Source organism: Lepisosteus oculatus, chromosome 6, assembly GCF_040954835.1.
Source record: "Lepisosteus oculatus isolate fLepOcu1 chromosome 6, fLepOcu1.hap2, whole genome shotgun sequence".
NCBI lineage: Eukaryota > Metazoa > Chordata > Actinopteri > Semionotiformes > Lepisosteidae > Lepisosteus > Lepisosteus oculatus.
Genome location: NC_090701.1, coordinates 2,948,160 through 2,963,887, shown reverse-complemented (window position 1 = coordinate 2,963,887; position 15,728 = coordinate 2,948,160). Strand labels below are relative to the sequence as shown.

The window sequence follows — 15,728 nt, the reverse complement described above, 5'->3', positions numbered from 1 at the left end:
CTGCTGCAGTGAATACAAGCCTGCTACATTTCAGAGGGGTCTCATTAACCAGAAGGTGATTTTACGAATCAATTTTCTGCATTCTTGTACAGTAGGTGTACGCTGAGCACAAATTTTAAATATGTCTAGATAACACTACCTATCAGTAAGCATCACGACCGTTTTGTTTGCGAATTTCATTAATGAAATTAATTTAAGCCTCTCCTGCAGTAGTTTTCAAGCCGAAAGTCTGAAGAGGCTAAAGCAAAAGGCAAAGGGGCGTAACTAGCTAGAAGTGACCGCTACGGGGCCGCGCGCCGCGGGTGTTTCCGCCAAGGGAACGAGCAGCGGCTGCAGCGCGGCTGAGGGTGTGACGCCCGTCCTTGACGTCGCAGGTACCGCTGGGACTGCGAGCCGGTCAGTGGAGTGAAGTCCTCGTGCTTCGACAGCCCCGTGCCTCTGTCCTCGCCGGTGGTGCGGTTTCCAGCTGGCGTTCTCAAGCGCCCCTTCGACCAGTTCAGGTTCGAGCTGAAGGCGCAGAGCGGAGACCGCTCCTCGGCCGCTGAAATGTTTGTCACGGTCAAAGAGGGTCTGTCCAGGTTAGTCCCAGCGCCAGGAGCGAGCCCGTTGACACTTTTTTTACGAAATGGATACTAGTGTCGGATTTTTACCATTATGAAGTTTGAAGAGCCCCCTCAAAGAGCCCCCGTCGGGTGCACACACCCCTCCGGCCTCCTCCTCCTCCTCCTCCTCCAGCGCACCTCCTCCTTCCAGCTCTCCCCCTGTCTCTCGCTCCTCTCCTCCCTCTCGGACCTCCCCTGCGGTGCCTTCTGCTCCCACGGGTGCCTCAGTCTCCCCAAAACACCCCGCCGCACCCCTCACGGCGGACACTCCGTCCACAGGCCCGTTGTCCACTTCCGGCCCCTCCCTGACTCCAGTCACCTTCTTCCCTGCGGACCCCCTGCCCTTCCCCTTCCCTTTCCCCGAGGAGGGGGAGACCGCTCTTCGGCCGCTGAAATGTTTGTCACGGTCAAAGAGGGTCTGTCCAGGTTAGTCCCAGCGCCAGGAGCGAGCCCGTTGACACTTTTTTTACGAAATGGATACTAGTGTCGGATTTTTACCGTTATGAAGTTTGCAGTTCTCCCTAGCCATTTTCCCAGGCTCCTGTGAATGTAAGCAGTCTTACAGGACAGTCTCTTCTCTAGAACTCGAACCCTTGCTTTATCATGATATTACATGTTCAGATGAAGAGTTAAATAAAGAAAGACTTCTGTCCTAATTTTTCTATTACTTACAGTAAGTAAGAATGTGTTGGCATTTGTACACCTTTGCAGCATCTTTTGGCAGATGTTAGAGATCTGAGCTTCTGTTGAAACGATATCCTTTACATGCTTTTCAGAAAGATAAGAGTGACTTGCCCCAAGTGCAGAGGCAGCACTGTTAATTGGAATGAGCAGTTTTCTGTTCAGGCTCTTTGTGAAAACTGTGGTGAGAGTGAAAATGTCACATTTACCTGGAATTTGTATTTGGTAAATGCATCTAGCAAGATCGTTCTTGAAGGTAAGAAAATTGTTTTACTTTAGAGTTTCTTTTCAGAGATACAGAATGGACAAAGTTGAAATGTTACCAAATGGGGGGAGGGAGACACGAAAGAGAGAAATTGTACAGATAAAGAAGAGGATGAAGTTGTTCAAGTAGGGAGGTGCGTCAGCATGTGTAGGTTGCAAAGGAACAAATAAGGGTTTATTCCTGCTGAAAACAGGAGAAAGAAACCCACCCGAAGAAGGCTCCACAGCCGAAACGTTGTGTTTCTTTTCTTCTCTTTTCAGCATGGATTAAACCTGTACTTGTTCCTGAAAAAGGGGATTATGTTTTCAGGAAGAGGGATTTAGAAATAAGGATTCAGCTCTATGAAGAAGCTTGCTAGAGCTTAAATGTTCAATAGGAAAACTAAATAAATAGATTGACCTTGTTTTTCATAATAGCCATTGATTTTTTGTAAGACTGTATGGCACGAGAAAGTTTCGTTCTTGATGCATTTTTAATAACTGCTGTGTAGCACAGTACCCTGAGCAGAACAGATCTGAGGTTATCTGGGCCTCCATCCTTTTTCGTGTGTGAACTTTTCTGTAACGGATGTGCCGGGTTTAGCCTTAGACAGACGGTGAAAGAACGTGTATGTCTGTGTGAGGGGCGGGGCTTTTATTTTAGGGATCTGGAAGCAGATTCCTTCATCTTCATCCAAGGGCGGGTTCTGTTCCGAACAAGATCTAAAAATATTCTTTGAAAGTTCAGCTTGTTTTTTTTGCCATTTCCTTCCTCAGTTCCTTTCTGCAAGACTCTCGACGTCAGCGTCCCTGCAGGCTTTCTCAAAGAGCCCCCGTCGGCTGCACACACCCCTCCGGCCTCCTCCTCCTCCTCCTCCTCCTCCTCCTCCTCCAGCGCACCTCCTCCTTCCAGCTCTCCCCCCGTCTCTCGCTCCTCTCCTCCCTCTCGGACCTCCCCTGCGGTGTCTTCTGCTCCCACGGGTGCCTCAGTCTCCCCAAAACACCCCGCCGCACCCCTCACGGCGGACACTCCGTCCACAGGCCCGTTGTCCACTTCCGGCCCCTCCCTGACTCCAGTCACCTTCTTCCCTGCGGACCCCCTGCCCTTCCCCTTCCCTTTCCCCGAGGAGGGGGAGCCCCCTGGTGGCCGACCTCGCCGCGAAAGGTCACCGGCGCCCACAGGTCCGGAGCGCCGGACCAACAGCCCCACTCCCTCGGGCCTGGCTCCAGGTACCGGTAGGACCGGCCCGGAATTATCCCTGTTTTATTTGTTCGGTTTCTTTTTCAGTTTCCTGTTTTTTTTTTAGGAAAAATGCGTTGACTGAGTAATTAACCACGACCCCCCGCTGAAATCCATCCCCACTCACCCCACTCAAAAAAAACCCAAAAGCCTGATTTCTTATGAGTGAGAAGAGCCGTGTTTGTGTCCACTGAGCTGCAGAGCGCCTCCTAGTGACAGCATAGCAGGCAGAGCAGCCAGAGAGCGGTAGCTCTTCAGACAAGCAGAGCTTTAACTCTACTGGAAGGCAGAACTAAATGACGCTCTGTCTCAGAAAACTCTGTTTCTTTTTTTTATCTTCACCCATTCCCACACACTAATTTAGTATTGAACATATTGTGGCTACAGGAGGAAACACACGTAAAAGCTCCCTTTTCACACAGGCTGAGTCGAGAAAACGTCGAGTTTTATTTTTTCAGATGGGTTATTTGGAGGCCACTCCCTCCTTTCAGTTGTTTCAGATTCATGCAGATATTCAGACGGTCCTTAATAATTCCCAGTAAAATTCAGATCAGTCATTCCGAGACATACGTTTGTATTACCACGACGGGGAATATAATTATTATAATGAAATCCTGTATTGTCCATTTCGGCTCTTACACTTTTGAATTTACAATTTTTGAATGTAAATAATGGTTTTGACTGCTGATCATATCCTACCCACCTGTTTAGACCTTTAGAGTAGAAGCTAGTTTGTTTTTTTTTCCTCCTGTAATTGTGATATTTGTGCTATATTTTGCCAGACTATGAATTATATTACAATGAAATTGAAGAAGCAGACTCAGGAACCTATGAAGGAAGACCTATAGGTAGGACATTTTCCTGACAGGGGGGTTGTGTGCACCATTTAAAGCATATTGTTAATTAAAAATAATAACCAGCAAGATTCTAGCCCTTGAGAATATTTTTAATGAATATAGGCGAGGTGTCACTCAGCAAATTTGTAAATTCCCAGGTTACACAACTGTACACAAGTGTTCTTTATTATAGTAAGCAAGTATACAAATACTTTGAACTAATGACTTATTGAATGCTGTGATTATATTTTATTTTATGTTAGTTTGTTGAACAGTGGAAGTTGTAGTGTCTACAGAGCGATGCAGTCAGACTGTGTCATGATCCCACTACACGTCCGTTGTGTGTTCAGTCAGATTCACCCCCATGTGTTTCCTTGTCTCAATGTGCAAATTCATATCCTGAGCACAATTTTAAAATATCTACACTGATGTTCCGTGGCATGATTCAGGATTTAAGACTGAGGCCTATGAAGCTGAATGTATTGCCAGTGCTTGATCATGATGTTGAAAGATCCAGATGTTTTCTGACACTGTTTTATTTTTTGTAAATGTGCCACACGAGGCACCTTGGCATGGTCCAGTTCAGATTTCTGCAGCATTTTTATTTTGCTCCCCTGTGGATATCCTCTCGGAATAATCTCCACGTTGTTCCAGGGTCTGGGATCAGCGTAGAGGAGCCCTGGGGGCCTGAGCCAGCCGAAGGAAATGACCTGGTGGCCCCCCACAGCGCCCTCGTTAAGCCCCCCGTTCAAACCCTGCTGGACCTGGACCGGCAGCTGGTGGACAGGACAGCCCTCCGGACCCTCACGCTGAGTGGTGAGGACACATTCCGCACAGACAGGGCGCCCACTCTGCCAGCACGCTCCAGCGGTTTCATCCGTGTTCGAGGACAAAACTGGAACCTTGTAATCACAAAAAAATAGTTTTTATGGATTTCCTCATTTTACCAAAGTATATACTGTAACTGCACAGGAAGAAGACGGATTGGTTTCATAGATTAAGCTTATTTCTGTTTTTTTATAGTCACTTTCACCATTTAACTGGATGATAGGGAATCTTTATCACAAGATTCTGCTGCTGTTTAAGGACTACTTTAGCATTGTGCTGTATGTGTTAAGAATACCGCCAGAACAGTACCTCTTTCAGCGTCCTCGCAAAGGTGTTTTAAAGGATATCTGGTCTGTTTATTTCAGGGATTTCATCGCCTGTGATAACGTTTAAACCTTTCATGCTGAAGGCGAAGAGTCTTTACATGCTGGAGGTGACGGCGGGTAAGCCAGACGTCTTTAACCTTTTTACTGTCCAGTACTGTGGTGTTGGATTGTGTGAGCTGACTGTCCGGCTCCTTGTTCACCGGGATGCTGCTCTGAAACCGGACAGGAGTTTGAAAGTGTCCTGTTTCGTCACCCCATGATTGTTGTGCAAGTGGGAGGAAGGAAATCTGCCGTGTTAATTAACGTGTTTGTTCTTCCACAGCTTCTAAGGAGAATTCCCTGGGTAAAACCCAGTTCTTCTTCTCCACTAATGAGGTTCCTGATGGTATGACCTGCCAGGTTCAGCCCAGTAAGGGATATGAGGTCCACACAGACTTCAGCATTTTCTGCACTTCAGGAAAAGAGGTGGGAGTCTGGGTGTGAGACAGTGCCGCTTCCTCCCTGGTGTCCATGTTCTTATCTGACTGCTGTCTCTGGTGACACTGAGGCAGTGATAGTGCCAGATTGGAAACACAGCGTTACCTCATGACTCACTTCATTTGTCTGTATTTTATAACCAAATTAGTGCACATGGATTTGGTTGTTCAGGTCAGGCTCCTGTGCTCCTCACTGACACAGACAAAACAATGACAAGGAGGATTTTGTATCATGTTGGACATGTTTTCAGTTGTTCTATTAATGATAAGAAGTGTGTGAATCACACACAAACACATCATAATCTGTCATTTGATTTCTGATGACACTATGTCCTGTTCTAGGCCTGATCTCACCACACACATAGTTATTGTTACCTTGTCAAATGTATTAAAGCCAAAGAGATGCTGGAGATCCTTAGATCAAACAGCTGCTAACTACCACATGGGCTAGACAGGCTTAATAGCCTCTTCCCATTTGTAACCATTGTGATGGTTCTTCTAATGAAACCTTTTCCCTTGCAAGGGGTGGACTCGTGATCATTACGAAACTCAAACATTTGAATTCATGGGGATCGTAATTAGAATCTAGAAAGAGTTTACTTCGGTGTGTCTTTTTATTGGACAACCGGTGTGAATGTGGAGTTGTGGTCAGAGTTGTGATATGAGCGCCCCTTGTCTTCTGCTCTCTCCATGGTGTTATAAATGTTAAAGGACCTCCTATATGAGTACAGCTTCTCCACTGGCCCCTCTCCGAGGACGGTCCTTTATCGTGGATGGGACTTTCAGTATTACTTCAAGCTTCCTTCCGGAGACCCAGCTGATAACTATAAAGGTACTGAAACAAAAAAAAACAAAAACATCGAAAAAGCATTTTATTTCTTCTCTTCGATTCGTCTTCGAAGACGGCAAAGAGAGGCGGCTCCGTCTCCGAAATGTCACAGGTGCAAGTCTTTGAAAAGCAGTAAAATAAATAGGAGATTTTCTGGCAATTAAATGTCATTTGGACGGGCTTCTGAATCATAGGTTGTTTTAAGGTGTATCATTGAGCAGACATGAATCCTACAGTGAATATTAGATTTAGTGTTTACAATCTCTCAGCTTTAAAAATTTGATTAATCATGTTTTCTACTTAAACAATCTTCTATGGTGCACTATTTATGTTTCCAGAAAAGAATATATATATATAGTGTATATTGTTTTAGTTTGTTCGTAAAATAGGCTAACCTGTTTGTTAATAACGATTATGATTAGGACTGTGTCAGTGTCTGCATTGTACAGTAAATCACTGAAATATTAAATCAACACGGAGAAAGATCTGAGATTAAATAAAGTATACAGAATCAGAAATTACTTTGTTTTACAGCAGATAAATTGACAATATAGCTTTTGTTGCTCTGCTCCTTCATTGTTTAATGTTTAGAGTAACTCATATTTTTTTTCAGTTACTATTTACACCGAAATACGCAACAGGTTTGGTTCTGCAACCAAGCTGTGCGCAGTGAATGTGACTGTCCTGCCCAGTTTCCGGAGAAACCTGTCATCCATCTACAGTCCTGACCAAGAGCTGTAAGGATTCATGTTTTTAAAGTAAATTGAATTTTTAATTAAGAAAAAGTAACCATAACGGGTTTCAGGCTCTGATAGCCTCCGGAGGGTCCAATCCAAGAATATTAAATGTGCTGCAGGGGTTGGTGGCCCACGTGTGGCACCCAGCGAAAACTGCCGTTTACCAGACGACGTGTTGTTGATTCATATTGTGTATTGTGAGTGCTGAGTGGTTTCTGTCACCTCTTCGGTGGTGGAAAAGCTCTTCACCGACTTTGAGAGGAACCCATTGTGTGTCCCTCTTCTCTTAAGTTAATAACAGGCGTCAGAGTTTATGGGAGGCCTTTAAGAAAGACACAGATCTAGCCACCAATTATTTCACTACCGGACTGTGAAACTGTGTCAGCAGTTTATTTAAGAGCCTGTTGCTGTGGTGTTTGAAGCATGGACCATTTCGATTTGAATAACTTTCATTTCAAGACTGGGCTGTTCTCTGTTCGTGCACAGAGCAGCTGGGGGCGCAGAGAAAGTACTTCACCAGTTGAATTAAATTGGAAAGTTCCGGAGCTCAAACTGGAGAAGCCCAGAGTGGAATTTAATCAGGTTACGTACATTAGCCACCCCACTCTCACAAACAGAGTGCTGGCAGCTTTAATGACTAAGTCAAACAGCAGGGGCATGGACTTGAGACTTTGCATCTACTGTATGTCCCATACGTGCCCAGCAGCACCACAATAGAGGTCCTAAATACTGATCAAGCCCAACACTGCTTAACGTCTAAGATCTGACACGATCAGGCTTCAACACAGAAATGCTGCTGTCAATAGGGTCTATTAGAATGGTCATGACTTGGTCTCCGAGGTGAAAATGTATTAGAAATATTCTTTCAGGATGCATTATCATTCAGTTCTGTCGTTGCTTGATTTTTGTGGCTTTCTAGCTACGTCGATGGTTTGAGAAACCTTACAGCCCTCCTGCAAATGGGGAACATCGTTGAGACTCGAAACTATGTCGTTGTGCTGACCCGCGTCCTGAACCGGCTGAGCCCGGGCCCTGCTGCTGTGAGGGAGCTGCAGAGACAGATCAGGATGGCCTTGATCTCTGCAGTCTGCCAGCTTCCTGTGGATGACCAGGTACAGACAAGAGTGTGTTGTCCCCACAGTTCAGGCATTTAGCCTCTCTCTCTGCTGCTCCAGACTAGCTGTCCGACGTTAATGGGGCCTCTGTTCAAAACCATGTGAATGTCATTAGTCCGAAGGCTCTTTGTGCAGGCTGGCACAGTGGCACAGGGGTGAGCCTTGGCTGCCTTGCAGCACTGGGGCCCTGGGATCAGTGCCAGACCTGGGGTGCTGTCTGCGGGGAGCTTGTAAGCTCTTCCCTTGTTTGCATGGGTTTCCTCTGGGTGCTCTGGTTTCTTCCCACTCTCCATAAAGATACTGGTGGCCTGTGGGAAAGGTGGCTCTACATGTCAGTGAGGACGTGTCTGTGTCCACTGTCTATGTGTGCCCTTCGATGGGCTCGATGTATACTAAGGATGTACGCTTCCCCACACCCGTTGCATGCTGGGATGGGATTGGCTCCCCCGTTACCCTGAATTGGGCGAGGTGGTTAGACAATGGATGGGCGACCGTTCTCCGTTGAATCACGTGACTTTCTTCAGCCTCTGTTCCGAATCGAGGGAATTCCCGAATCTGAGGAAGACGTTGCGTCCTGTGTGCTGTGAGAGCTGGGATATCTCGCAAGATTCCCGCCGAGGACGCTTTTGAAATCCTGTGTCCGGAACTGGTGGATGGATTTGATGATTTTCCCTATTTTTGCTCAGGCTTTTTAAATCTGTTCAGTATTGAGGCGCGGGTGAAGGGAGCAGTGCTCTGTTAAAGCAGCTCCTTGAGGCCAGCACGCCGCAGGGGGCTAATGGCGTTTTCAGCAAGAGTCCAAAAGAGCTCTGCAGTGAGGTGTGTCCCAGGCGGAGGGCTGCAGTGGTGTGAAACCCATCTGAAGCTCTGGCGTTGTGCAGAGAAGTTTCATTAGTCCCAAGGGGATCTCAGCATTCCTGAGATTTCCTTTTTTCAGAGAGCTGAAAACTTTCTGATCGGCTGATTAATAAGAAAGAAAGATGTGCGTTTTAGTGTAAAAAAGTATTGTGTGTATAGTAGAGATAAAGCAGCGTGAGAGGGGAAAAGTGTAGGAAAATACCTCAGAATAATGGATTTTGTGTAAAGCGTCAGTTTTGCTTTTTCTTATTGTTAACAAGCAGTGTTACTGATCAGATGAGTCTGCTTACCGTGCTGTCCAAGCATAAGCCATGCAGATATCATTTGAGCTGAGCTCTTTCCTCCAGAGTGAAGAGACATCATGAACGGATCAGATATGTGGGTTAAAGCCGAGCCAGATCAGCGCTCAGGTTTCCTGTCTTGCTGACCTTCACGAGAAGCAGCTTATTAGATTAGAACAGTGACTACCCTTTACTCTTTTTGCAGGAATCAATGATTGATAACCTCTCCATGCTTAAAGATCTCATTCACGTTACTGACCAAGTAAGTACCTTCCCTGTCAGGGCGAAGTGCCTCTTCAGATTGTATCAGTGCTCCTCTGTTTGACATATCAGCCATAAAACCTGCTGTTGGTCTTACTGAGTGAAAATACCTAATTTCCCGTTGGCAAGTCAAATACATCCAGGTGTAGACATTCAGTGCAGGAAAGAGTGTTTGGTAAAAGGTTATATTTGACTTTTTGAAAAATGTTTATTGAATGTTATTTGTTTATGCAAACATCAGCGAGCAGATTATCATTTGAAGTATTTCTATAGCCCTTGTTATGCCTGTGAAAAGCCCCCTAGTATGGTGGAATGGTGGTAAAGACCGATTCGTGAGAAATTGAACCGAAGACCAAGATGGCAGGGCTCTGTACACTGTGACAGCGTCACACCACCTCAGTCCGTTTTCCTTCTGACACCCAGTAGGTTTGCTGGCCACATGACTTCTAAACTGATGTGAGGAGACAGACCTGCATTGCAGTAGATTATTTCGGTGCTGATTCTTGCTTTCCAAAGAGAATATGTGCGTCATTCCTGTTCAGGACTCTGCTGCATCTCTTTGTTTTCGGGGTTTTTTTCCATCGTTGCTGAGCAGAGAAACGTGACCCTGAGTGCAAACAATTACACGACTGGAGAGAAGGGACTTCCTAGCCTGTGAACTTGAGCTCAGCAGGTTTTACTGAAAACATGGACAAGCGTGAATAACACAGTACAAAACTCAGACTTTTTTTTTTAAAAGCAAAGGGCAAATAAAAGTTGGTTAGCGTGTTACAAATGCTCCGTGAAACATGCCTTTTGCTGTCCAGTTTCAGTGACCCAGTGAGTTTCATTCATGTGGATAGCGAAGCTCACTTGCTGTTGTCTTTATCCACCTGCAAGCTCGCGCTGGACAGCGCCCGACGTGTCACCAGTCATATCCGAGCCATGGCCGCCCGGCTCCACGAGCCCGGCGCCCACACCTCCCTCTCCCTGGACGAGTGGACGGCGAACGCGCTGGTGTCTCTGCTGGCCGGGGTCCTGGAGGCGCCGCTCAACCCCGGAGAGGAAGCGGTCCGGCTGACCACGGACAGCCTCAGGACCGCCTCGGACCTGCTGCTGGTGAGGCCGCTCCTCGCTTGTCTGCCCGAGCGGGAGCTCGGCTCGGCCGGCCTCTCGACTTCAGGTTCCATGTGATAATTCATAGTAATAGTTGCTTACACTTACACGGCGCTTTTCTGGACACTCCACTCAAAGTGCTTCACAGTTAATGAGGGTCCTCCCCACCAGCACCAGTGTGCAGTGCCAGTCCTCTCCCCACACACCAGCTCTCAGTGGGGAGGAGAGCAGAGTGATGAAGCCAGTTCAGAGAAGGGGATTATTAGGAGGCCATGATTGGTAAAGACCAGGGGGGAAATTTGGCCAGGATGCCAGGGTTACACCCCTAATCTTTTTGAGAAAGACCCTGGGGTTTTTAATTACTACAGAGAGTCAGGACCTCGGTTTTACGTCTCATCCGAAGGATGGTGATGGTTAATTCGTTGGCAGGCGTATTCTGACAAATAACTAATTCCCAGGTGGAGGGCAGTGATGTGTCCCTGCCTGTTCAAGATCCAGCTTGGAAGATTTTAATTATATTGTCGGGGTCTAATTGTGTGGGATGCACTGTTTAATACTCCCCTCCATCCATTAGTTACGACCCACTGACCAGGCTGGTCAACCTTAGCTGAAGCTCTTAACATAAATTAATACTTTTTTTTCTTAGTGTTTGATCACTTTTGAAGTTGTCAGAGCCAGCAAGTTCTAAATCCTCAAGTCAGCTCAACACTAGTGTTCACAAGGCACCTTTCTAAGGTTTTCTGCTCCAGTTCACGTTTTTCTTTTAACTCCGGCTAATTTTCCAAGGCCATGTTGAAATAAACTGAATGCGTCTATGTACAGCACATATTAAAATAGAGTATCGTTTCTATATATTATGCATAAATCTATTTCTGTTTTCCCAGAACTGTTAAAGTTTGTTAAAGTTAGGTTTGCATCATTGATTTTTTAATGTTGTTTTTGGATTAAAAAAAAACTGGCAGTCTCCCATAAACTGTAAACCATGTTGCTAAAAACAATATTGTGGTCACAGCCTCTGTTACCTTTCTCTGACATCAGTGCACAGGCACCTGGCCAAGGAGGTAATCAGAAAGGAAGACTCTGTTACAGGCTCCTGGGGAGTGAGATAAGAACACGTTCTTGTTGGCAAGCGAAGTATTTTGCTGCTTTTTGCTCATTTAGCCAACTGTCTTGTTTAAACGCACCTACCCAGAAAAGGAGCTTCACCAATGCTTTGTTCTTCATGGAGCACAAATCTATTTTTGACTGTTTATTGATGCGTTCTTGGGGTTATCTCAAGCACCTCTTCTGGGCAATTTCTGTGCAGTTAAACTATCGCCTGCCTCCTGACTGTCTGACAGCTGCTGGGATTACTGTAGAGAGAAACCAATTCCCTCTCCTTCCTTTAGTTATAGAGGCTCAGAAAACACATTCATTATTAGGAAACAACTCTGACCTGACTTACAATCATGGCTACTCTAACCAAAGACAGGAGGCACTTCTTTATCCAAAGGGTGGTAGGAGTGTGGAACAAGCTACCCGAACGTGTTTTTGAAGCCGATACCCTGGTTTCCTTCACAACACAGCTGGGTGAGATCCCTGGGTCAATTAAATCCTTTCTTCCCAACTGGCCAGATGGGTCAAATGGCCTCCTCTTGTGTGTAACAGTTCACATGTCGTAACATGGTGTGAAAAAGAAACTACACCCTCTTACAGTTCCAGGGTTTTACGTATTAGACAAACTGTTTCTGACCCTCACCTGGTCCTCACCACGTCCTGACAGTAGATAACTCTAACCTCGCGTGACACATAGCACACACAAATGTTACTTTGTCATTATATAGTAAACAAAATATCAGCCATTATTCAGTAGTCAGGTGTGGCTAAATAAGTGCTTGTGATTAGTTGATGGACGTCAGATGTGTCTCAGTGTGTAAAATCCTAGAATAGTAAGGGGTTGTACTTTTTTTCACATCGCTGTACACTGCCTTGTTAGTTATGGGAGTTTCTGTATTTTGCAGTGTAGAATGCAGAGGAATGAAATGGTACATTCAAAGGCATTTTAGTTCTGAAGCTGACAAAATAAATACCAGGAATGTTGCAGTCATCCCTCCGTCCGTGATCAGGGAGCCGCTTCTTCCTGGCGAGGCGGGGGGGGCAGCCTGGAGCCTGTCCTGGAAGCATAGAGTGTAGCTTGTCAGTCAACACAGCAGCATCCCGGGTCAGAATCGGACCCAGCCCAGGCCCAGGAGCTCCACTGTGTGCAGAATAGCTTCTGCCTTTTCTAAAAACTGTCTGCAAATAAAAGCGCATCTAAACTCCAGGTAACTTTCAAGATGGGATAAACCATATAAAAGTTTATTTTGAACTGTTTTCACCTTATGTTGATATATAAGTATGAATAATAATAATACTCCTTTTCTGTTCACAACATACAAATGTCTTTGTCGTGTGGCAAAGTGGGTAACTGTTCTCCCTGAGCAGAATGTTTTCTTGTGGGAAATCAAGCACATACGTACGTATGCAACGGCACATTTTTTCATCGGGGTGATTGTGCAGTAGCGGCGGACAGTTGTTTACATGCTTGCACACAGAGCAACAGAGTGGATCTGCAAACAGGAACGTGCCATGATTTCACCGAACGTCCTGGTTCGGTACCTTTGCTGTTCAGTACGTTCCATTCCATTTATTATCCTCCTGAGGCCTCGAAGAACACAGAGAGAGCTGGTCCAGTTGGGGAGTGATTTCTGCGGGCGGCGGGAGCGGTCAGCGATTTGCCCTCGGCAGCTCCTCTCAAGTCGGGCCCTGTTGTCCTCTATTCCAGAGGCTCGTTCTTTCCAGCGACGCCACGGAGCACAGCGTGAGCACCCGCCTGGTGGAGGTGAAGACGCGCCGGCTGGCCCGCGCCGGGGGCACTGTCCTGGGCGCCGGCCCGGCCAGCTTCCGCCTCCCTGGCGCCCTGTCCGGGCACGGCGGCGGCCCCTGCCTGGTCGCCCAGCTGGTGCTCCTCCGGCGAGGCCTGCGTCTCTGGAGCAGGCCGCCGGCTCAGGTCAGCTCTCCGGCTGCGCAGAGTTCCGTGGCCCACCGGGGCCCCCTGCTGGCCACTCCGCTGGCACAATCACAGCTCGGAAACAGAACGGAGCCGTCTGCTTTCCCTGCTTCGGAGCAGCTGCCCCTCTGATCTGTAATTAACAGCTCTGTGCTGGGGTCCTAGTTCAGTTGGACGCAAGACGCAGGAGAGTTCCTGAGTTCAAACAAATGGGTGGTAGAACCTGCAGATTTACTGGGAGCCTCTTTCTTGAAAGAAAAAAACAGGCAACTCAAATAGGTTGACTCACCAGTGAAACACAAACCAGGGGTCAAAAATGGAAACTAGACCGAGGAGCACTTCTTCACACAGAGGGGTGTGGAAGTCATGAATGGACAACATACCGTAGCCTTGTTACTGAAGGCGATAACCTGACTCCTTTCAGGAGGGATCAGTGAGCTCCTAGCTACTGAACAGACAGAGGCGGAATAGCCTCTTCCACTTTGCAACTCTTCTTGTGTTCTTCTATTAGAAACGGTCTTAAACATCTTTGTATTGCAGTCGTTTGTACAAAGGTTTTTTATGTCTGTTCCCCATGAAATCGTGGCACACAGTTTTGTCCTCTTGTTACAGATCGACGGTGATGTCGCTGACCTACGTCTGTATAACTGCACCACCAGGAAAGAGAGAAAAGTGCGCTCGCTGTCCACGCCGGTCCATATTGAATTTGAGAAGAGGAGGAATAACGTGAGTTAAAAAGTCTGAAAATCCGATCGTCGGCACTTTCAAGAGCAGGAATATTCACCACTGCATGGGAAATGAATGCACCAGGTCAATCTCTGTCCTTGTTGCGACAGGGAAGCGGCTCTCCAGAATATTCTCTGCTGCGCAGTCAGATGAATGTCCACGAGTTCAATGTGACAGCAGGACACCAGCAGGAGGCGCTGCAGATCACAGTGCAGCTCACTCGGCCTTCCAGCCCACCGTTTCCCATCATGCTTTTGTTCAGGTGCGCTAGGACGCTCCCGGGACACACCTCTGCCTCAAACCCGAGCCAGCCAGGGCAGGCTCATACTGTCTCCCAGACGGGCTCTTCTCACGCCACCTCCTGATGACGTTGTGTAGTCGTGTTGTTTTTTAGCTTGCGTGGCACGCGTAGTTTGAGTACTTTTCCGCTGGCTTCACCACTCTTCAAAATCCACGTTACTGAGCAGGTTCTAAAGTAACAGAATTCAATAAGGAAATGTCACTGTGAGAATCCAGTATACTGTACGCAGTATTAAAAATATTGCCCCTGCGTCTTTGAACACGTGTGTTTTATTGTCTTTTGATTTTTTTAATTAACATACAATTGGCAACATATTGTCCATCTAACGGGCCATACATTTTTAAAACCTGCATTGTACAGCATATTCATTTCCACATCTATCCGCTGTATAGTTTGCTTTAAAATGCGTTTGATCTCAAAGCAAAGCCTCGAGTCTGTGATGTGCTCGACTCCAGTGTGTGTGAAGTGACATTTTCCTTGTTTCCGTTTCCCATGCAGAATGTTTGAGAAACCAACTCCCAGCTCTTACAATGTGAAGAGGGCTCACAGCTGGGAGGGAAATACAGTTCACATTTTCATGCCTCCTTTGTCTGTGAAAGGTTGGTCTTTTCTTCCCTGATCTTCCTAGCTTAATGTATAAGAATGACATGGCAGCATCTAAATTCATGTCTTCTGCGGACTGGGCTTCTTCCATTTTCTGACAGATCCTGGCAGTTACTATGTGGCTCTGCTCAACGCTGATTACAACAGGACACCCACCAACAAATACATCGCCAGTGCTGTGAGCTACACCTTGAGCATTGAGTGGACGCAGTGTCTGTACTGGGACGGCGGTAAAGACTGGAGGTCAGAGGGCTGCTCTCCCCTGCAGAGCTGGTCAGCCAGTAAAGTGAACTGCAGGTGAGGCCGTGTTGAAGCCGATATCCTGGCTGCTTTCAAGAAGCAGCTGGCTGTGATCCTCTCGTCCGTTAACTGCTCACTACCAGATGGGCTAGCCTGGCCGTGTGGCCTGCTCTCGTTTGTAACCTTTCTTCTGGGTCTATAAAAGTTAAAGCTCACACTCTGTGTAAACAGTGAAACTCAACTTTTTTTTCTGAGTTCACATTTCTGATTTCACGGATCACCTTTTCTGTTCTGTTAACTGTTTGGATTAGCTTCAACAGTACATTCTATCTGGCCTGGTGCCTGTCCAGGTGTTAGTTTTCTGGTAAGACCTCATGCAGCTAAATAACAATAGTTACTTTTATTGAATAGTATGAGGCACT

General features: G+C 46.6%; 1 protein-coding gene across 1 annotated transcript in view; it reads left to right on the top strand.

The window, feature by feature from the left end:
- Positions 1 to 15,728, top strand: part of LOC102696132 (polycystin-1-like protein 1) — a 54,265-nt gene that overhangs the window by 17,888 nt on the left and 20,649 nt on the right. Inside the window, exons 16-33 of the mRNA XM_069190823.1 lie at positions 375 to 578; positions 681 to 1,028; positions 1,379 to 1,539; positions 2,304 to 2,756; positions 3,549 to 3,614; positions 4,257 to 4,418; positions 4,796 to 4,873; positions 5,079 to 5,221; positions 5,944 to 6,064; positions 6,675 to 6,798; positions 7,718 to 7,910; positions 9,258 to 9,314; positions 10,193 to 10,411; positions 13,212 to 13,436; positions 14,049 to 14,162; positions 14,273 to 14,424; positions 14,962 to 15,062; positions 15,168 to 15,363. Of these exons, the coding sequence (XP_069046924.1) occupies positions 375 to 578; positions 681 to 1,028; positions 1,379 to 1,539; positions 2,304 to 2,756; positions 3,549 to 3,614; positions 4,257 to 4,418; positions 4,796 to 4,873; positions 5,079 to 5,221; positions 5,944 to 6,064; positions 6,675 to 6,798; positions 7,718 to 7,910; positions 9,258 to 9,314; positions 10,193 to 10,411; positions 13,212 to 13,436; positions 14,049 to 14,162; positions 14,273 to 14,424; positions 14,962 to 15,062; positions 15,168 to 15,363 (3,117 nt within the window). The remainder of the gene's footprint in view (positions 1 to 374; positions 579 to 680; positions 1,029 to 1,378; positions 1,540 to 2,303; positions 2,757 to 3,548; positions 3,615 to 4,256; positions 4,419 to 4,795; positions 4,874 to 5,078; positions 5,222 to 5,943; positions 6,065 to 6,674; positions 6,799 to 7,717; positions 7,911 to 9,257; positions 9,315 to 10,192; positions 10,412 to 13,211; positions 13,437 to 14,048; positions 14,163 to 14,272; positions 14,425 to 14,961; positions 15,063 to 15,167; positions 15,364 to 15,728) is intronic.